This window comes from Barbatula barbatula, assembly GCF_947034865.1.
Source record: "Barbatula barbatula genome assembly, chromosome: 10".
Classification (NCBI taxonomy): domain Eukaryota; kingdom Metazoa; phylum Chordata; class Actinopteri; order Cypriniformes; family Nemacheilidae; genus Barbatula; species Barbatula barbatula.
In genome coordinates this window covers 17442337-17464021 of record NC_136773.1, presented here as the reverse complement: position 1 = coordinate 17464021, position 21685 = coordinate 17442337, and the positions used below count along the sequence as shown (strand labels likewise).

The 21685-nt window shown below is 39.0% G+C and overlaps 3 protein-coding genes across 18 annotated transcripts; 1 reads left to right on the top strand and 2 right to left on the bottom strand.

Moving 5' to 3' along the window:
* Positions 1-49: 49 nt before the first annotated feature.
* zwilch (zwilch kinetochore protein) lies at positions 50-6565 on the top strand. The gene is made up of 19 exons (XM_079465699.1): positions 50-218; positions 416-452; positions 534-623; positions 724-845; positions 933-1123; positions 1223-1302; positions 1413-1568; positions 1761-1832; positions 1925-2018; positions 2194-2243; positions 2321-2423; positions 2516-2595; positions 2803-2959; positions 3148-3176; positions 3254-3390; positions 3555-3650; positions 3761-3876; positions 4062-4158; positions 6384-6565. Exons 1-18 carry the CDS (start codon positions 169-171, stop codon positions 4151-4153), a joined length of 1752 nt encoding a protein of 583 aa, XP_079321825.1. The 5' UTR covers positions 50-168; the 3' UTR covers positions 4154-4158; positions 6384-6565.
* On the bottom strand, positions 4181-10304 carry lctlb (lactase-like b). Of its 12 annotated transcripts, none has more exons than XR_013787206.1 (16): positions 10194-10304; positions 9586-9742; positions 9212-9372; positions 9037-9124; positions 8834-8943; positions 8392-8520; positions 8218-8313; positions 8081-8135; positions 7744-7905; positions 7400-7674; positions 7129-7255; positions 6706-6905; positions 6249-6312; positions 5816-5897; positions 4649-4693; positions 4190-4516 (listed from the first exon to the last, which is right to left on the bottom strand). XR_013787206.1 is itself a non-coding variant. In XM_079465693.1 (16 exons), the coding sequence occupies exons 2-16, from the start codon at positions 9713-9715 to the stop codon at positions 4401-4403; spliced, it is 1725 nt and encodes a 574-aa protein (XP_079321819.1). In that variant the 5' UTR covers positions 9716-9742; positions 10194-10304; the 3' UTR covers positions 4190-4400. The 12 variants fall into 12 exon arrangements, 9 of the variants coding, with proteins under 9 accessions (XP_079321817.1, XP_079321819.1, XP_079321815.1 ...); XM_079465693.1 differs by having other exon boundaries at positions 6821-6905; XR_013787207.1 differs by having other exon boundaries at positions 4191-4516; positions 4649-4685; positions 5798-5897.
* A 997-nt stretch (positions 10305-11301) lies between these two features.
* Positions 11302-14896, bottom strand: snapc5 (small nuclear RNA activating complex, polypeptide 5). Of its 5 annotated transcripts, none has more exons than XM_079465776.1 (4): positions 14793-14896; positions 12729-12844; positions 12572-12646; positions 11302-12246 (listed from the first exon to the last, which is right to left on the bottom strand). In XM_079465776.1, exons 2-4 carry the CDS (start codon positions 12816-12818, stop codon positions 12076-12078), a joined length of 336 nt encoding a protein of 111 aa, XP_079321902.1. In that variant the 5' UTR covers positions 12819-12844; positions 14793-14896; the 3' UTR covers positions 11302-12075. The 5 variants fall into 5 exon arrangements, with proteins under 5 accessions (XP_079321902.1, XP_079321904.1, XP_079321901.1 ...); XM_079465778.1 differs by lacking the exon at positions 14793-14896 and adding an exon at positions 13982-14031; XM_079465775.1 differs by lacking the exon at positions 14793-14896 and adding an exon at positions 13397-13720.
* Positions 14897-21685: the final 6789 nt, after the last annotated feature.

Genomic DNA, 21685 nt, shown 5'->3' with positions numbered 1-21685 from the left:
AGTTTTAGTTTAATATTTGAAGAACAATGGGCGTGGTCTAAGTACGTCTAACTCTGGTGACGTACATTTGCCGCGCTGGAATCAAATATTTGTCCAAAGACTTTGGTGTTTTGACATTAAGACAAGTTATTAACAATATTAATTGAGAATTTGATTACAAAAACGGAAATGGGATCAAAAATAATCTCGGAAGCCAACAGTTTCGTTAAATTTCTTAGGTAAGTTATTGCCGTAATCGTTTATGTTGTGATGAAGAAGAATGGACACGCATACGATTCAAGTTAACGTTAACTATTTTATCAAATTGTTTGTATTTTGTCAATTTGATAACTTTATTTTCACTTAACTACTTATATGAACATTACTATGTAGTTTAAGTATATGTATAATTCGGTTTCTTTCTCGGTCCGTTTAGGTTGTGTCAAGATGAAAGTAAAGACTCAGTGTATAAGGTAAGAACTGCTTGAGAAACGTGTTAAACATTCGTGTTGAAAAATGGCATCATTCTATTTGTTTATTGTTTTCCATTTTAGGATGATGTTTCAGTACTGGTGGGAAAGAATGATGAGCTTTTGCGCAACATTATCAACAAAAAACAGCCTATCTTTGTCTGTGAGAAAGCAGTAAGTCAGTTTTTGATGTGCCTAAATGCAGTTTATGTATTATTTCTATTCTTAACGTAGATATGACAAAATGGCGTGCTTTAACTTTTTCAATGAAAAGCAAATGAAGTGTGAACCAGAACCTACAGAAAGTCTACTGGATGATGGCAGCATCGTTGAAGAAGTACCTTTTAAAATAGAGCAAGACCTGGGGCCTGAGCCCCTCTCTGTCATGAAAGCAAGGTAAAACAAGCTCTGTTTTTAATTTTAGTATAATGAATCTAATAAACAAACTAGATAATTTAAATATATTAATCATAAATCTGCCAGGCAGCTGCTGTCGTGGTACACCATGGCTCTGAATCCAGCTATGCCCTTGATAGAAGCCCCAGGGACTTTGCCCCCTCTCTGGGTCCGCTGTGACAAGTCTGACCCATGTGCCACTGCCTGGCTTGGGGCAGAGACTACCTATAGTGGAAATAAGAAGACTGGAATCAAACTTTATACAATCAGCTGCAAAGGTTATACTGTGATACCTACATTGTTCTGAAACATTACTCTAACTATTAGGTTTTTGAAAAGACGTACAAATGTTTTCATTACCAAATTGTTTATTGCAGGTCCAACAGGAGATGAAGCCTCATTCGCCACTTTGGATGACCTTAAACAGGAGCATCAGAAAAGACACCACCCCTCTACAGTAAGGAATGAATTCCCTATTATATCTATGTTATGTAGTTTGTAGTTTATTCACCATTTGTACACTGTTAGGTCTAATGTATTTTATACATACTATATATATATTTGCAGATGGTGACCAAAGGCTGGGCACAATACAACCTGTTCTGCTCAATGAAAGAGGAGAGCATGGTGTTTGAGTCTCAGAGCAGTGTTATAGCAAACCTCAAATGGAACAATGTGGAGAAGATGTTGGAGTGTCCTCCATTGTCTTCTATAGCAATGCTGGTGAGCACCAGTGCACTTTATTTGCCTCAAAAAAACTTTCGTTTTTTTATCTGCATCTAAAACACTTTAGTCCCAGTTACTCTGTTCTACTAAAACACTTTAATCCCAGTTACCCAGTTCTGGTCACACCTGTCATTGTGGGATGGTGATTGTGTTAAGTTTGTGTATCATTTGTCTGTCATTGTTTCTTAGAATATCAGAGTTGCAGTTGGAGACATAAGGAGTCCAATGTATCAGACCTACAGAGAGATGGAGTTCCTTCTAGTAAGTGTTAACACACATTGTTTTTGAATGGACTTCACAGTTGCATTTAAAAGTTGATATTTAGCGTCCTATATTTTTTGTTATTTGTCGAGGCTCTGGCAGAAGGTTTGAGGACAGGAGAAACTGAATGGCTGGAACCCATGGAGACTCAATCTGCTGTTGACTTAACTAGAGGTCTCATAGAAGGTAAACTGTGCTGACTACAATAAAACTAATCTGTGTTTTTCTGCAATGCGATGCAGAAAATTAATATGAGTTCCACTAGTTGTCACTGTCACACTCTTTCATATATTTGTTTCCATAATCAGAGGCTGTTAGGCTTGAGAGGATGATGTTTATTTAAATGTTCTTCTCCTTGTAGAGCTTGAGAGTATTGCACATGGAGTTCTAGGAAACACTGCCAAAGCTGAGGTATTTGCTTAATGACAATGAATTATTACATTATACATTTTTTACCACAAACTTACGTAAAATGTAAACCTTAACAGAGCCAGAAGACTAAGACAGATGCAACAGCGGCCTTCAGTTCAATGGTCATTGAGAGAGGAGACCTAGACTTCACAGAACAGCTGTGGGAGAAGATGAGGAGGAGTACATAGTGTTTTATGGATTTTGATAATATAGAATTTGACAAATATAATTTTTTTAATGAAAACTCAATTTTTTAACTTTTTCCCTGTTAGGTGTAACTTCATATGAAGACATAACAGATTGTCTGAAAATTGTCATCAAAGCAGTGAGACATGGTCAAATCAAACCTTGGGTGCGTGCAACTTTTTATTTTGCTAGATGTTTTGAGAATGCATGAAGGATCAGTGCAATATGAGCAGGTTTAAATGTACTAGAGATATTTGAATGTGGTTAAGCGTGGCCAAACATTTTTATATGGCTGTATAACTAATATTATAGTCCTTTCTGTGTTAATCTCTCAGGATTAAAATGATGTATAATGAGCATGTTTCTTCCCTAGATCCACAAAGACAGCAGTAGCTCTCTCAGTAAGATGATTCTCAAGTCATACCAGCAGCAGATAGATGCGGTGCCTCTCACTGGCCTTACACCTGCCAATATGCTACTTGAGCTGGGCTTGGACAAGATAAGGAAGGACTTTATCAACTATCTTGTTGGTATGTTGCCTCAACTGCTGACTGAAATATGGCCTTTTTAATTGGCAGTTTTAAATGAACCTGAGTGGTTACAGCTAAAATGGTTGTTTTCCTTTTAGGTGCTTATACTGTAAATGCTTGCAAGTACTTGGAGTAATACAGACTAATGTGACTTTTTCTACTCACCTCTCCTTTATCTTAATTTCTAGGAAAGGAACTTACAACGCTTAACTATTTGGTAGGACACGTTTATGATTTTTAGGAATCTGAGCAGTGATGTTGATGCTGGTCTTTGAGCTGATCTTTTGTTTTTAGAGTTACTACCTGGACACTGAGGTGGACCTGCAGGAACAGGTGATAAGAGTGAGGAAACTGCACCACCTGCTGGAGATCATGGGCACCTGCAGCACTTTTCTCAGTCTGCCACATGATCGCCTCTTCTTGTTCACTCAGTGAGTTCTCTGCTCTTTCCCTACATAATGTTTATTTAAACTAAGGAACTATGTCTTTTTAAAGTCTATACTATATTTTTAGAGAACACTAAAAAGTCCACATTTGTAGTTGTTAATTCTTGTTAAATGTTGTTCAACTTCTGAACATGTTTTTTTCTTGTCAGATCTTGTTTGCAGTACTATAAAACCTCCAACTATGATGAAGACCACGTGTTCCAAGTGCAAATTAAGCCTGCACTCATTAGCTACTTTTATGAGAAGTGAGTCAAAACTATTTTTTTATAAGCTCCGCGTACTGCTTGACTTTGTTCAGTGTCTCGATATAACGGAAAATTGACATGTTTGAATTAATGTTGGTATGTTTTCCTAGAGAGCAGCCATTCTCCTGGGCCGTGGAGGTGTCAAGTGGACAAGGGTCACGGGAGGTCAAGACATCTTATTACCTCAGTGACAAGTCATTGGTGGACCACATCAGCTTTGACTTTGGTAATGCCACCCACTACTTTGTGCTTTTATTTTGTTCTTCAGTTTGATATTGTTTGGTCTTTTCATGCCTGTGGCTTCTGAGGCACAGCAAATCCTTTTCAGCTGGTCGTTTCTTTGTACTCTCTCTCACATTCTTGTTTAATACAAATCTGACATTTCAACATCGTCTGATCACGCACTTGCAGATTTACCCCTGGATGTTTCAGTCAGCGGAGAGAATGAGACAATGTCTTACTACAGGACTATGGTGAGCTGCAGTCTCATCAGCTTTACTTAAGACCGGTGAGTAAATCAAGACAATATAAAGTCAATAAACAGTCTTGTTTTTTTTATTCATACTGTTTATTAGTTAAAGTTATCTGTAGTCTAACAGAAGAGTATGTTTTATTTATAAACAAAAAAAAGGGTGATGATAAGTTTGGCCATAAGGAAGTGGATTATTTTCAAAATTTGAATGACTTACTATGAGGCATAGTAGCCTTACCCTCTTGTTTGAAAATAATGATGTTTTTTAACATAGAGTTCTAATTGTGTTTGCGCAGCAGGAACATGAGAAAAATAGCGCTGATCAGAATACAGAGAGTGCATACTGTGGGAACCACAATCTCCGTCACCATCTCCATGTGGCTAGTTAAAGGGTCTGAAACAAAAACAAACATGATTTCAGATGTTCATCAGCCAAACATGTAAACCAACCACACAGCGCACTCAAAGGGTTAATATATTCTGTTCAAAGCAGTATCTGGCTGGGTATGTGTTTGCGATGGCTTACCATAAATAAGTCTAAGAATATCGGCAGCTGAATTCCGCTGTTCCTCTAATTAAGAGAAAAAAATCACTTTAGGATTACATCAGAACACATTAACCCTTTGAAGGCCCTGTCTGATGACAATGAGGAAGTATAAAGCTTTACTTTCAGCCAGCACTGGGTTATAAGCAGAACAGCATGCCAAATAGTGTCAAGTGTCTTTGTATAATGCGCATATAGTTTATTCTGCAGTCTTGTAAATGTAAATTAAAGACTTGATTAGATACATTTCCTGGCATGTGACAGAATTTAAAGAAATAGTTTACCTTCTAAATGAAAGCGCCGTCATCCTTTACTCACCCTCTTGACATTTCAAACCTGTGTGATTTTCTTTTTTCTGCAAAACACAAAATAAGATATTTTGAAAAATGTTGGTAATCAAAAACCGTCAGTCCTCAATGACTTCCATTGTATGGACACCCCACCAATGCAAGTCAATAGGCACCAACGATTCTCTGTTACCAAACCTTTTTTTAAATATCTTCTTTTGTGTATTGCCGAAGAAAGAAAGTCATACAGGTTTAAAATGACAAAGGGTGTATAAATAATAACAGAATTTTCATTTTAAAGGTGAACTATCCCTTAAGCTTTAGCTGTTTCTTTGAGGATTATACAGCACCTGGAGTATGATGTACTTCTGATGTACTACGTCTGTTCAACTTCTCTAATTTTAGTTTGAATGTAAAGTTTATTAAAAAAATTCTAAAGACCCAGATTCGCTTGTTTATAGTATATAATTAGGGTTGAAGCCAAACTTTGAAGAGCTGTTGCCTGCCGGAACTAAAGTTGCACCGCTGGCCTGTGGTTTGTATGGACAAACTTGTCGGTTTAAATCACAAGAAATTTGCATTATCAGCATTTGCTGATGCATCTTGAAATGTTCCCCAAAGAACATCTAAAAAACTGCTGATGCTGTTATTGAAAACCCCTCAAAGCTGGCGGTTTTCTTGCATACATTTCTGATCTCCTGAGTGAAGGATTCCCAGTTCCCAAGACCGGAGTTGACCAGAATTGGGTTGTTTAACGTTCTTTTCGTCTGACTGAACCACACAATAATTTTGCGGTTTTTCAGGACATTGCCGGCAGTTTGCCAAGCCAAAAAGAAAAGGATACAATTACTTCTATATGTACCCTCGTGTCTAAACCTCATCATGCACTGGCCAAACCTTTGGCATCTCTGCATGATCCTTATTTTCCTTGGATTTTCTTCTAGCTGGAAGGGCAAACAAAGAAAAATCCTGTTAGAGGTTTCGGCTCCGTCTTTGTTTTAGACCTCCACCAAACTCTTTGTCAATCAGTTTTCATGGTAAGCATACCAGTTCCCTATGGACACAGACGACTAAGCAGAAATCAAGTCAAACCACAGTTGAGGTTAACGTAATAAAACAGCGGAGACCACGATGAAAACTAGGAATGTTCCCATGTACTTATGTAGGGGAATTTGTGCCCATGTTGTCTTGATTAAAGACTACTTGATTTTTCAGCTAGTGATAAATGGATTTTTTCCTTGTTTGCCCCCATTGGACATGTTCTGTAATAAAGTAAGATGCAGTGATCCACTCACCTGCAGCCAGGAGATGATTGGTGGTGGAACAAGTCTCTTTAGCTTTTCTCTTCCAGTTCTCGACCTGCCAGTGATGATTCGGAGAATAAAGTCTCAGTCAGTCCTGTCTAAACATGATTTTCTTTTCTCTTACAGATGGATCTTCTTGTACACGGATGGAACTCTATTATCTTTCCTTTTGTGTGTATGTAACTTGCCTGTACACTGTTGTAAATTACACCTCATTCAATGCACAGTTTATAAAACTTATTTATATTTTATGATTTAGTTTCATCTGAAAATAAATATTCATCTGAAAATAAAATATATTTCGGACCATTTATTAATGTAGATCTTCTCATCACATCTCAGCAATCGTCTCAGCAATTTAAAGTGAAATGTCTGCTTTAATATCGTCTATTGTATATTCATAACTTGCAATGTTTTGGTTATAAGCAGATGAACAGGACAGAAGTACCTCTCGCTGATGGGGGAATCCATTAGAACTAATGATGCGTTTATAAAACTGAACAGAGGCCTTGGGGTACCGAGGTTTATTTTTGTTCTTGAAGTCCACATAGTACATTCCAAACCTCTCTGAATAGCCTTCATCCCATTCAAACTTGTCCAGCAGAGACCAGGCAGTGTATCCCTTCACATTCACTCCATCCCGGATAGCTGTACGATATATTACACATATTGTACATAATATTTTATGTAAAAATACAAAACACATTTTTAATTTAGTACGTAGTCCAAAGTGGCTTGCCGTCAGCCAGGACAGTACCTGAGAATCAAATTGGTTGGGATTTAAAATAATCACTTTTTTAAATTAACATTACAGTGCAGTATGTATCCAGATTCCCTCTTATAAAGTTCCTTAATATAGTACATCACTTGCCTTTGAGCATCTCATTGATGTAATCCTTGTAATATTGTATCCTCCAGTCATCACACAGCTCTGTGCACATCGTCTTCTCTGATACCCCATTTTCAGTGATAAAGATCATCGGGTTGCCAAATTGAGTCTGCAGAAAAAGTGAAGTCACGATGCATTAGCATGGTAATCCACACATTGTCTTAAAAAATGCTTGATATGACACTGTTAAAAAAATATTAATACTTTAAATATAGATTTTGAAGATAAAAGCTTCATCCCATTATTCATGCACCTTTACAAAGTTAAGCAGTCTGCGGAAGCCCCAAGGAACAGAATAAAGCCACTCTGAACCAGGATCAGGCCAGCGTGGGTCAACCAGCTCTGCTACGTCCCGGTCTGTAAAGTAGGTGCTGCCACGGGTGGAAGGGAAGTTTTTCTGAGTGATGTAGCGTGTTGTGAAGTGGCCAACTCCTAGGAAATCACAGGTGCCTTTGATGTAACTCTTCTCTTGAGAGGAAAAGGTCGGGAGACGAGATGTACCCAAGCCCTGCTGTGCACTTTTCCTCCCTTGAGGACAAATATGTCATGAATATCCTGTTGTCGTATTGTATTTGTTATAATATGTAACGATAGTACCTATGAAATCTTTCATCACTTGAGGATAGTCTCCATGGAAGATTGGTGTTGCAAACCAGCCTATGTAAAACTGAACATATCGCTCAGCAGCCTCAATGTCCTTCTGGTTTGTGATGTCCACAGGTTCTCCCCATTCCCCAGACAATGAAATTCCCACCATACCTAGAAAAGGAAATCGACAGAACACACAAAGCCGGTTAAGGAGTGTTTGGTTTAGTGTTGGTTAGAATTGGAAATAAACTCTGGACAAGAACACGGATTTGGCCCCTCTTGCATTCATTTATAGAGGATGGGTGTATAGTTTATTTAGTGAACTTTTCTTTTTGTAAAGTCATACCTCTTTGTTTGCTTCGCCAGTTAGAATCGTAAGTGTGCCACACCTTAGCATGTGCCTGTAAACCGATACAAAACAGTAGTAAATAAATGTCTTCATTCTGAAATGGCAGATTCAATTGTAAGGATATGTCCCCTCACCTTAATGATGTGGTGAGCAGCTCTGTAGGCTCCAGTGCCCCTGAGCTTCAGTCCTGGAGCATGTTCTCCAGTCTCATATCCTTCCACCGCCACTGACTGACATAATGAGTACATAAATGAGCACTTACGGTACACTTTTCTTCAATTGGCGAGCAATGCATACAACAGGCATACCCTTGGGTTACTGAAGGTTATCCAGTGTTTCACACGGTCCCCAAATCGCTCAAAGCAAAGGTTGGCAAAGTCGTTGAAATAATTAACCATGCTGATATTCTGCCATCCTCCATATTTTTCCTGCAAGACCTGTTCAGATGAACCGATAAAATAAATGAAAAACCTGTAAGTTGCCAAATCTAATAAATAATAAAAGCTTAGTTCACACAACAGTGAATATTGACTTTTTTCTGCAGAACACAAAAGAAGATATTTTGAAAAACGTTGGTAATCTAACAACATTGGCACCCATTGACTTACATTACTCGGATACAAAACCACTCAGACATTTCTCAAAATATCTTCTTTTGTGTTTCACTGAAGAAGACTTCTTGAACAGGTTTTCATGATTGACATGAGGGTGACAGACTTTAGATGAACTATTATGCCAAGGAAGACAAACCTGTGGCAAGTCCCAATGATACATGGTCACTATAGGGGTGATGTTGTTTTCCAGAAGCTCGTCAATAAGAACATTATAGAACTTCACTCCTTTCTCATTCACATGGTCAGCTGCAAACGAAAGGAAGGTCCAATTTTAAGTAAACTTAATGAAAACTGCTGATGTGAAATGTGTTTACTATATGTGACGTAACAGACACTTACACCTGATACCAGTTGGGATGATCCTAGGCCAGGAGATTGAGAACTGATAGTGTTTCAAGTTCAGCTCTTTCATCAATGAGACATCATCCTACACATGAAAATGAAGAATGGCAAGCTGTTACATACATACTAGAACTCATTAGTCAATGGATGAGAACCAACATCCCATGGTCACCTTAACTTTGTAGTATCCATCACATGAAGAGTCCCCAGTATCATTCAAGAATATCTTTCCCTTCTTATGACTGAACACATCCCAGATGCTTAGTCCTTTCCCATCTTTGTCCCAGGCTCCTTCTGTTTGATAGGCTGAACTGCCGGCCCCCCACGAAAATCCTAAAGAGTGATCACAGTAGACATCGCATGGCATTAAAACAAATCGTTAAAGAGTTTTCAGATCAGGGCTGCTTTTTACATGTTGATGTCTAATGATATATGCGTCATATCTTTACCAATCTATTTATCCATTCACTTATACTTTGCTATCCCTATCAGATAATATTCCAAAGGCCTTAGTGGCAAATATTAATAGGATGGGTGGGATTATACCACTTGGAAAAGTGCCATAATAGAAGGAGTCATGGTTGTCTGTTGTCCAGTCGAAGTCCTCAGCTGCAGACAGACACAACACCAGCAAAAGTACATGAAATGTTCGGCCAACACACTGCAGCAGCATCATGTTCCAGAGCTCAGCGTCTCTCGTCTCCTGATTTGAGAGATAGATTCACTAGATGAATTCTCATTCATCCAAAAAATTGTATTATGATTCAGTTCAGGATTAAACTCTACAAGAATGTATTTGCGAATCATTCAGTAGACACTTTTATCCAAAGTCTCTGCTAAATGAGGAATATTTATATTGTAGCACTATCTATATAGATATAAGTATAGATTCATAATATTTAAAACACCCGATAACTTGTTTACCAAACAGAAGTACTGTAGAACTACAGAAGTAAAGGCACTTGGAAGTCAAAGATTAAAGAAAAATAGATATAGTCGAAGTCCTTGCAACAACTCAATAAGTTTTAGTTTTAAGAGAATCAAAACTTAATATACATGCTGATTTAACCTTTTTTGATTAATTAAAATGTCCCTAAAATTCTAATTCACACTTCTGAATATAATGCTGTACATCTTGATTCTTGTCAACGTACCTTTCACAGGATTTTCAGAAATTTCTATCTGACACCATAGACGTTACGTCCACTTCTTTGGTTTGACAGTGTCACACTGTCTACTCTGGGGGCAGAGCACTATGCACTACTAAAGGTGGTCCTATGACCCTAACGTAGACCCAAACGCCTGCCTATTGAGAGTCAATGGACTGTAATGACATTTTGCAACAGTGGACAGATTTCTTACAAATGAGGGTTTCACGTTGTAAGCAAAGTAAATGTTGGTGAGGCTGATACTCCTGTGTTTACTACAGCAATAGCAGCACATGGAGTGCAGGATGAACTGGCCCTATATATAATAGACCTGTTGTCAATTTAGTGTCTGTTTTGCTTATTGATTTTGATGATTAATATACATTTACATTTACTAATTTAGCAGACGCTTTTATCCAAAGCGACTTACAAGAGTTCGGGGAGCAATAAGTGATATGGCATAAAAGAGCAATAGGTGCTAATACAAAGTAGTTTCAACAAAACCTAGACCACTACCTTCTTCATTTGTCTGGCATGTATTCACTGAAGAGGTGTGTTTTAAGTTGGTTTTTGTAGGTTGTGAGAGATGTGGTTGACCGGATCACGTTAGGAAGAATGTTCCACCAGGAAGGAGTTGTGAAGCATATACTCAAAATGTTTTTCTGTTGTTTTTATTTTTTTCTTATGCAATAATCTCCTACATGCAACAATACACCAATTTTAAGACCTGTAATAAATTTGTTAATAATAATAGGAAAATTTTTAATAAATAAAAAGATACTAACATAAAAAAAGATACTAAAAATAAAAAGATACTAACAAAGTTTACTAACTAATACTAACAAAGCTTCTGTATATAAGAACGCCACAGCACTGTGTGCACAACTTTTCTGTCATTGTTAGGGGTATACATGAACCCGGCTTTCTCCAAAACTAGCCCTGCTTTTTGTTAACATTGTTGATGGGCTATTTGGAAAGTGCTGAACCTCTGGTACCATTTTACTGCATTGCAGGTTCAGGCCATGGTTGGGAGGGGGGATCTGTTGTTACAGGAAATGTGCCATATTATATCCATAATGCTGGCAAACACAAAACATGCCGAAGGGCCGTCTGATCATCGCATTCATCTTTATTAACACGTACCTGCTAAAGGATCATGTAAAAATATCACTCACACATAACACATTTACATCAAGGCAAAGTACAGTTCATCTAAAAAAACAACTACAGATTTTCAAGAAAAATGTCCAGATGCTTCACTCAGTGAAATATTTTCAAATGTTATTCCAATTTATTTACACTGAGCACCTTTAAAGTTGCAGAACAAATGTTTATGAAATCTCTAAGAAAACATAGGGACTCTCTGTACATTAACAATGCTTCACATGAAGTACAAAAAACATATCATATTGGCTCAGCAAGAACAATTGTCATGCCCATGCATACAACTTATTCCACACATTCACTTTTCTAAATAGAAAAACACTTTCGCAGGTTTACAACCTGAACACTTATTATCAGCTTATCGATCATAATGAAATCAATCTAAAAGCAAAACAACACAATATCAAATGTAGTCTAAATAATACAGTACCACATGTTAATCACCATGAAATGTGATTGGTGCAATTCTTCAATTTACCTGTTTTAAAAAAAATACGTAACAGTGCAGGCTTGGCCAACAGCACAGTAAGAAGAGGAATTGTATTTGTGCTACACATTTTTTTGGATAATTCTATATATGGCTAAACCAACAGTTCATCTAAAGCAACACCACTCTAAAACACAGAAAGAGACAACTGCAGTCTCTTATCCTTCAGCATGCCACTTGTGTAAAGTACAGACATAAACATAGGACTAAATGCTAATGTTCTCTTTGCAGGTACAGTCAGTAGTTATCATCTTCCTCCTCATCTTCTAGCACCATATCGAGGTCGTCGTCTGCATCATCGTCATCGTCATCCTCCTCCTCCTCTTCTTCCATGTCATAGTCAGTAGGAGCACCCAATGCTAGTTTGGTCTGGTTGATCTCAGTCTCGTCATCAAGGTTTATTTCCACCTGTGCACAACAAAACACAAATTCATCTAAAGCAACTTACTACACTTCGTTACACTGTACTTGTATATGTGTAATGACAATAAAGTTGAATCTAATCTAATCTAAAAATCAACAATGTCATTTTTTGTAAAACGTCAAGAGATCAAAAGGATCTCTCATTTCTAAAGCAACGAAAGCAAATGCATCATGTGTTGTCTCTGCATACTGGGCCAGGATAGAAGAAAGTACTGTACTTTTCCTTAATACGAACATGTGTCCATGATATATAACCTGTAGGGAGTTTTAGGGTTTCATGCCCCTTTCAAGATCAAATATGTTTATTTACCTCAGGTGCGGGGGCTTCATTTGGGGTCTCCTCAGACTGGGCACTGATCATTGACTTCAGGGTTCCCTCCTCAAACTGAAGAACACGAGCAACATCGGTGAGTTCAATCCAATCCAATCCATAACTCACACCCTTGCTTGATTCTACAAACCGTTACCTTAAGTCTGTTGAGCTGATCTTGCAGCATGAATTTTATTTTGAGAAGAGTCTCCTCTTCCTTTTTGAGTTCCTGAAGGCGACTCAGCATAGTTGATGAGTGTGTTTACAGCATTACTGTACACAAGACCATAACAAGAAGATTGCAATTACTATGACCTCATTGGTTTTCAAAGAGCGTACATTCCATGTATTTACTACAATAAGCAAACACGTATATGGCCTATTTAACATTGCAGCTCCCATATTCCATAACACAAATATCAACCAACAAATGAACGATACAACCGGTAGGATCTTAGCTATTATAATAAAGTTTCAAATAAACGCCACATTTGTGGTGTGTCTGACTTTTCAGCAGTACATCATGTTCCTGATCTCCTGTGGTTTACACAGCTTCTTTTTATGCGGTGCCTTACAATCGATCCATTGGTTGTACAGCAAAAACAATATTTGTTCAGACGTCCAACAGTCTCATCATCTCAACTGCTAGCGTTACGACTTTTTTACGTACCTTGTTAATATAGTGTTGACGGAAACCGTCTTAAAATACTAATGTAACATCACTCTACAGCCACTCATGTAACAGACAGGCTAGCGGTAATACATACAATCACAAGCTATTTGTTTCGTTATGCATTATTCATAATTTAGAAGCGCTCCACTTACTTGATCGGGTTTACACGTTCTTTAAAACGTGCGTAAATGCGACGAAACTATTTCTTTATTAATTTCTCAACTCCACAGATGTAGCATGTTGTGGAAAATGTCACACGGACCGAAGAGCGCATGCGCGTGGAGCACGTGAGTAACGTTGCTAGCTTTCGCTGCGCATAGAGCCGCTATAGTTGCTTTTCTTTATTATTCAGTGCGAATGAACGAAAACAATACGATTTATTTAAAAAAGAAACGTATGATAGCAATTATACTTTTATTTACAATACACAACTTGACACGCTGCACTATAAACGCGTCAGCGACTCCCTGTGGTCTATTTGAGGACAGACATTTCCATACAAACGCCATTGTCTGGACAAACATTTGTGTTTTGTATAACAAGGATGTGCTGGTTTTTAGAAAACCGATGGGTGTAAACATTAGCACAACAATAAATGTCAAGAAAAAAAACTGTCATCAAGCACGTTATTAACCCAAGCCTGTTTATTTAGGTCATTTAAGATATTTAAATTATTCTAAGTAGAGAACACAAAAGCAAAAAGGAGCAAGATGAGTTCAACTCGGTTTCCCACCTACCAGCGCCGTCTACACCTGCAAATGGATATGTTTGAACTGGCAGATGCCACATTTTCAGTACCAGGAAGCCTATTTATATAACAAAAGTAATCAATGTTTGAGATCACCACACAAACAACTTTTTGGATCACAAGAGTACGTGCAACATTGACATTCTGGGTCGTCATTGAGATATGTCTGTCTGGATTATTAACTGTGTCAAGGGGTATGGTATCAGAGGGCATTGTTCTTTTATTCAGCTGCCTGATCTAATACAAACACCAGTGTCAGTTAGTATGTATGCTGTGGATGCTTAGATGGGGATCACAGATAATGTCTAGAGAACATTAGGACAGTCTTATTAATTAAAATACAAAACATTATGCACTGTTACGTATATTTTACATCAGTGAAGTCCAATTAGACTAAAAGAATACTTGTGTGATAGACAGACACTCTATTTTCCGCATGCACTACTTTTCTGAGATATAAATCACATAAAAAAAACTCTGTAAAATTCACATGGAAAATTTGCTACAAAGAGGAGAAATAAAAACAAATCACAGATGGAACTCATTGATGTCAACAACATCTAAAAACCTTGTAATCAGTCCCTCAAAATGTTACAAGAGGCTATTAGGTTGTTTTATAGAATTCTTGGACTAAACCCATCCAGATGTGTACACCACTGGGCATCCTGCAAGGAACGCGCTAGTCGGAGACATTGTCGGTCTGTGTCATCCACAAATCACTCTAAATTAGTAATTTTATTTTAAAATAAACCTTTTACCTTGTGAGTATAAGCCTTAAAATGATAAACTAATATGCTTACCATTCATGAGCTCTTTGTAATACTAGCAAAATTATGGGTGTCTTTGTTTATCCTGGTTTAAACGTTTGATCTGTCAAAACATTTCCTTTTGCACTTTTGTCCATATTGGGCGCTGATAGGATATGACGTATTTGAACGCCCGCGTCCTTCTTCTTCGGCTATTCGTTTGTTGTTCGCGAGAGCTCGATGTCGCCCCCCGACTGTGTGAAGGAATACAACACGCCAAATAATTGATTAAAACGCTAAATACTCACTAGTATACATCATGTGCCAACAGCAATAAACGTGAAAAGAAGAAGACGACGACGAAGAAGAAGAAGCCGTTTGCGTCTTGTTATAGATACAATATTTAAAATAGTATCTAATGATCCCAGTGAATTGTGAAGAAAATATACAAGGTACCATAAATATTTAAACGTGTAGCATGTACGTGAGGCATAAATGTTTAAGTTCATTTCACAATCCATATAAGATTTCAGTTTTGATTTATCATGTTTTGATGTTTACTTCTGAATCAAACGAATGTTTTGCTAAGTTAACATTAAAACATATTCAACGCAAAACAGTGAAGGTGATATTGATATAACTTAGTATAATGATAAAGTATAATACAGGTAAGTATAAAACGGTGTGTAAACAAGCATACTGTGCCCAAAGACTGAAATAATTGCAACAATACGTTTAGCCGAATATTAATTAAATGTCTGTTAGTTTTTATCTCGGCAACATTCTGTCATTAATATCTTCCCTATTGTGTTGTAGGCTGTTGGCTATATGGCTATGTTTTCAGTAGGCCTCTATTTTAGTAACTGTAAGGTGTATTGTCAAAAGTACTTTTTTTGTGATGGAACTGTATTTCCCAAACTTCCAATACTACCCTTATAGAAATATTTTTTCGTTAAAAGTGTGACGACTATCCCCGGTCCTCTCTCTGTGTGTTTAACAGAAAAACCTTTCATGAACAGTCGCATGAACATAATTCGTGCCAGAGCCCTGATTCTTATCACCTCAATAATCTCTGCTTTTGATCTCTATGTATCTCGCGAGGATGTGCTGGCACCAGCCTACTTGTCGTGGCACACCCAGATAAGCTTTTTTTTTCTTCTGGGCAGGTGAAACCCAATTGAGTGTCTGTGGCAGACAGACACCCTGGTGCTGCCATCCTCGTGTGAGTTCATTGGGTTTATTAAGTTCACGGGACTTGAATGATGGTCATAGGAGATGTGTGGAGCTCTGAAAGCACAAACCTGTCCAACCTCCCACACCTCTAATGTCACGTCCCTGGCCAGACCCCCAGTGAGGGCTTAGTGCCTGTGTAGTGTGTGTGTGTCAGAGTGGTCAGAGGGATGTAACTGGATCACTCCGTCGATGCAGGGGGAGCCCACAGTGCTTCTGTCTACCTCATCTTATGGGGTCAGAGGGGAAATCGAGCAGGGCTTATACAGCTGCCAGTTCCAAGCACAGACATGAGAGACACCTAATGATTGAGTTTGCTAGTAGGATATTTCTGTGCGAATGTGTGTGCGTGTGCAGGGACTTCTCATGGAGGGCTTAACTTTGGACCGTGGCTCGGGGGGCTAATGTGCTGCATATACCGATCGGTGCCCTCGCTGAGCCCCAGTTGCCTTTTCCCTGTCATCGCTGGGGCCGGGTTGCCACTGGCCTGCATTTTTTTCCAAAGTCATACCTTTCTTCAAGCTGGCTGGCGAGCCGTGGTGATTGAGCACTTTGGGGGTTTCTGCGAGCCCAGCGCTGGGCTGCCCCACCGCTGCGTTTGAAGGTGCTCTGTGACTGAGGAATGCAGAGCTGGGCGTGCTCGTGCTGTTTGAGGGGCCTTGGAGAGGGGAGGAGGATTTTTGAGGCAGCGGGATTGACCTTTGGACAGTTAAGTCAGGAAGTTATGACTCAATTTTCAAGAAGCAACCGTGATGGGGAGGCTGGAAAGAGGAACCGGGGAACAAAGAAAAATGTCAGGGAAAGTGAGAAATGTACACACGCCAAGATATAGAGAAAGAGAATCATGAAAGAGAGAGAAAAAACTGCCCCATTGAGAGATCATTAGTGAGTATCCAAAGCTCTAGCAGTTTAACATGGGAATAATATTATTTTCATTGTTCTTTATGTCAGATTGGTAACACTGTGCCAGAAGATGTGGTCATACTTGTCAAATAATCTTGCAAAACATTTCCTTTCCTTTTTCTCATTCAAAAGGTGTTTATTTGTAAGAACCGAAACATGCTGTTTAGCATCGCCGAAGCACTGTTTTGCTGATTTTCCCGCAAACTCTATTTAATAAATGAAAGGCACCAGCAAACAAAACCATAATGTTCAGGATGTTACCCCTTGAGCCCATAATGGTGGAAAGAGCCCTGTGCGCCAAGGAAAAGGAAAAGTGAGTGTAGGGAGACTTCAGACTCTTTGTTTTCAAAGCTCTGTCTCAACCTTCACCTTTCCCATCCGTTCAGTCTTCCTCCTACACGCATTGACTTGCATGCATTCAGACACGCACACATCTGAAATCTCGTCCATATACACTTCTATTTAAAACCTCTATGCACGTATACAATCATGTGAACACAATTGTACTGAAATGACTCGATCAGTGGCCTCATTGCTGAGCCAAAAATAAAAATTCTTTCATCATTTACTCACCCTCATCATGTCATTCCAGACCTGTATGACTTTCTTTTTTTTTTCAGCAGAACAAGAAGATATTTTGAAGAATGCTTCTGTAGGACAACACTGGTGTTGACTTAAAACACATTTCTCAGCATATATTCTTTTGAGTTTCCAAGAAGAAACGGTTACTATATACATACAGGCTTTAAACATCATAAAAATAAATTATTTTAGGGTGACAATCAATTTGAAGATTCAATCCATAACTTTTGTCTCTGTAGCACCATCTCTGTTTGAAACACAAAATTGCAAGTTACTTTAAAGACTACATGGTTCGAAAACACTTTAAAGGGAAACACTTTTTATGTATGCACAATAACATATATTTCTGTTTTTAAATCTTCAACCAAAAAAGTTGCTGCCCTTGAACCTTAAAAAAGTACTTCCTTTTGGTCCGATTCTTTGATTATTTTGAGGGGTCTGTGAGAGGGGGGTTCTGTTTTTTCCCAAATTCTTAAGTGCCATGTACCAGTTTTTACTCTTAAAGCGTGGCCTTGCGTTCCCTCTGCGGTGGTGTACAAACATATTTCACGGTCCAGGCCAAAAGTGAGGATGTGCGGCTACACAGTAAGCTCCTTTATGTGCACTGCGATTTTCACACCAAATGAATCACCTGCTTTGAGTTGCTGCAGTGGGTTATTATGACATCAAAGGGGACAATTAATAAAAAGGCTCAGACAGTCATCAGAACCACCACAGAAAAGCGGCTCAGTCGACAGAGTGGTCTGTGTCTCTCATCACCGGTTCTCACACAGCGAACATGTGAATCGACCAAGAGTTCGCTGTTGCTCAAGATGTTTAAACACTCTTGCGGTGAGTTTAAGATTTTGAACTTTACTGGCATGTTAGAATGCATTGGTTGAATTTGGGAATTTGTACGTTTACAGTACATCAGGAAGTACATCTGGGTCATTGAGCAGCTGATAGCAGCACAAAAACTGTTACGCTAAACAAACGCTCTGTGACAGGGTAAAGCGCACAGTCATTTTCTGGCAGTGAGGAGAGATTCTGAGCAGCAACCGCAGTAGAGAAGGCCTGTTGATTTAGGTTGGACTAAACGGAGAGAGCTTCTTTATGTTTGAACCGGGGGAATGCCTCAGATCACGGCATGCGTGTTTGGACTGCTGTTGATCTGATGTGGTTGAGAAGAGAGCGAGCAAACTAGCCTCAAAAGCCCCTCCAGTCAGCTGAAACCTTTAAGCTAATTGACCACCCGTATGTAGCATTCCCCCTCATGGAGGCCTGTTTCAGAGAAGTTGGGGGGAGTGTAACCCCTGCTCAGACTGGTACTCTGGCTTGTTCTCGGGGCAATTAATCACACATTCGTCCAGGCACATTTCTCTTCCTCTGCATGCTTGAGAGCAGCTCACCTTCATGTTCAACGGCTTGGTAATGTCAGAACCGCGTGGTACCCGAGAGCGAAATCCAAGTGTGCTTTCATTGGTCCTTGTTTTCTTTCCTTCTCTCTGTTCCTGCAATAATACAATGAAAGTCTGGGGTTTTTCTTCCCTTATTTAGGTGATTGCCTTGTAAATCCATATAGCATGGCTGAGTGGTGCGCTGAAAGATTTTTGGATGAACATTTTATTTTTAACGTCAAAGGAGGAAAGGATGAATTAGGGAGCTATTAAACACAAATCTGCTCTGGGAAAAGTTAAAGAGGCTCTCTTAGTCCAAGATAATGTGTGAAGGTCATGTGTCTTTGCTTTGTTAGATTTGTATTAAAACGAAATATTTGTATTTGCAATGTGGTCGTTCCAAACCGTATGATGTTATTTTATCTGTGAACATTTTTTAAAACTTTTATGCAGCTACAGTGGTAGTTTGTCGTGAATTACTGTACAGTTTGTTGAAAATACTAGAGTTTATCTTGAATTTTTCTGTTCACCGTAAGCTCAAAATCTCCTTAAATATCATAAAAGTTCCATGAGGGTAGTTGATGTCACACATGTACTGTGTTTGTTTCTTGTGAAGGCATTTATTATTTGCTTAAAATCGGTTGTGATTTCAAAACTATAGCAGAGGGTACAGTTTTATTATAGCTGCAAATACCTCTTATATTGTAAACTAAATATCCATGTTAAATATCTGAATAAATATATTTTTTAATGACCTGTTCCTTAATTTGCAGGTGTGCTCCCAGAATGTTTTAGATATATAGAACACCTTATTCAACACATATCTTCCCTCCCAACACAGTCTTGTTTGACTTTATGCGACGTGGCAAAGACTGGTGAGTGACACCACAGTACTGCAAGAGTGATTTGAAAGCTATGGAGTTGTGATGTCACTCACCGATCTGTCTGCCCTGTGCAGCATGAAGTCGAATAAGCAGAATGTGTCAGTTGTCTTTCTAATAAAAACATGTTTAGTTGAATCAGGTGTTTTTTTTTTTGTGAGACATCTAAAACAATTTGGGACGGGGGCCTGAGGACTGGTATTGAGAAACACTGTACATAGTGAAGAATACCTGTCCGGTGAGTGGTTACCCTTTGTGTTATTAATCTTTGTAACTTATTGCTTTTACCTGGCTCATGGCCTCCTGTCTGAGTATACTCGTACTGGACAAAAAACTTCTCACTGTAATGTTTTACTGGACTGCGAGTCTGCGAATCTGAATGTGATGATGAGAACAACGCCGATATCATGATCTGGCAAATGTAGGAGCGTATTATCAATGTTAGGACTACAGAGACACATCAGTCGGATAGCGGTAAGGTGAAAATTCTACAGTGCTGACCGATTTGTAATGAAATAACGTAGCTGAGGAAAACTTTTAAATGTGGATTTATGAGCACACACCCCCGGATCTTTTCACAGGTTTTCTGGATATTGTGTTTTGTTGTTGTTGTACCTGAATGCCAACCGGAGGAAGCTTGTCGAGTAGGAGTCCATGTCAGAACAGAAGGCCTATGTTAGTTCTGTAGTTTGTATTTCTAGGTGTAACTACATCGATCATGTGTAACCCTAAGGTAGGACTAAGGTGGTAGTTTGTGCTAGCTTCGAGGGAATGTGTGAACACAGCGACAAAACTGTTCATTTAAACACACTTCCGCGTTGAGGTCTAGCACCTGCAGTCCAACCGCAACCCCTGAAGAGCGCACAGCTGTGTGAAAACGGTGTAAAGAGGGCACTGCACGCTTTGATCGGCACGGCTTGCAGGCGGCCCCGAGCTGCAGGACCACCACGCATCTTGTCTGATATTCTGCATTTGCAAACTGTGAAATTCCAGCCATGCGAAACTCAGCCGTAACAAATGATCGGCTGGGGGAGTTCCAGCGGGTCCGTTGCCCTCATAGCAGGGTAATAATGCTTACATATCTTATAATCCATACAGTGCTGTAAAAATTATGCATGGCATGTGATCACGTTAACAAATGCCATTTATAATACAAACATGTAACGCCGCAGTAAGACGTATCATTGTGCGCTCCAGGGTGTAATATCTGCAAAATGTCTATTTTAAAACTCCATTCAACAAACTTTGCACTGCACACAAATAGCTGATGTCATTTCCTGCTATTTCCCTGCCTGGGCTCATTGCCACTGAATACCACTTTCCTAAGCCATGCTGAAGTCAAATGAGATCTCGAAATGATTGAGTCTTTTACAGCTCATTTCCAAACTTCCATTCAGTCATGACATTTTCCCCAGCTTTACCCACAGTTGTTCTCCAAACACTTCCCATGCCACATCGCCCCCCCCCCCCCCAGGTCCTAGCGTGACTTTGATTATCCTAATGGATTGATTTAATATAAAAATATGGAAAATAAATTAGATTCATGTGCCTGGCAGAGCAGGAACGATATGTGGTCATCTTTGCGTCAAAACCAACATTTGCCTCTCTTCATTGAATGTGCAGGGATTTCTTCTCTTTTACTTTGTTGCTTTTAATTTTAAGAAAATGTTTTAGGCTTCTTTCCGTTTTTGGTCACACGACGTTGTCCCCATTAAGATGTACTTGAAGTGCAAAGGTGGTTCTGTTGGTAAGTTCTTACATTTTTTTCTCTTTTTTCAAAGATCTACCGCCATCGGCAGATGGTGATCTCTGCCAGAAACAGACGGCTGCAGATTTCACAAGAATGTCTTCCAGATCTTAACAATTCATGTGTATGTGTTCGACAAGGTGTTATCAGACCGATCTCAATCGCTCGAGTCATGGAGTATGACTTCTAGTTCTGGCACGTCTGGAGGCACGCAAACCTCTTGGAAAA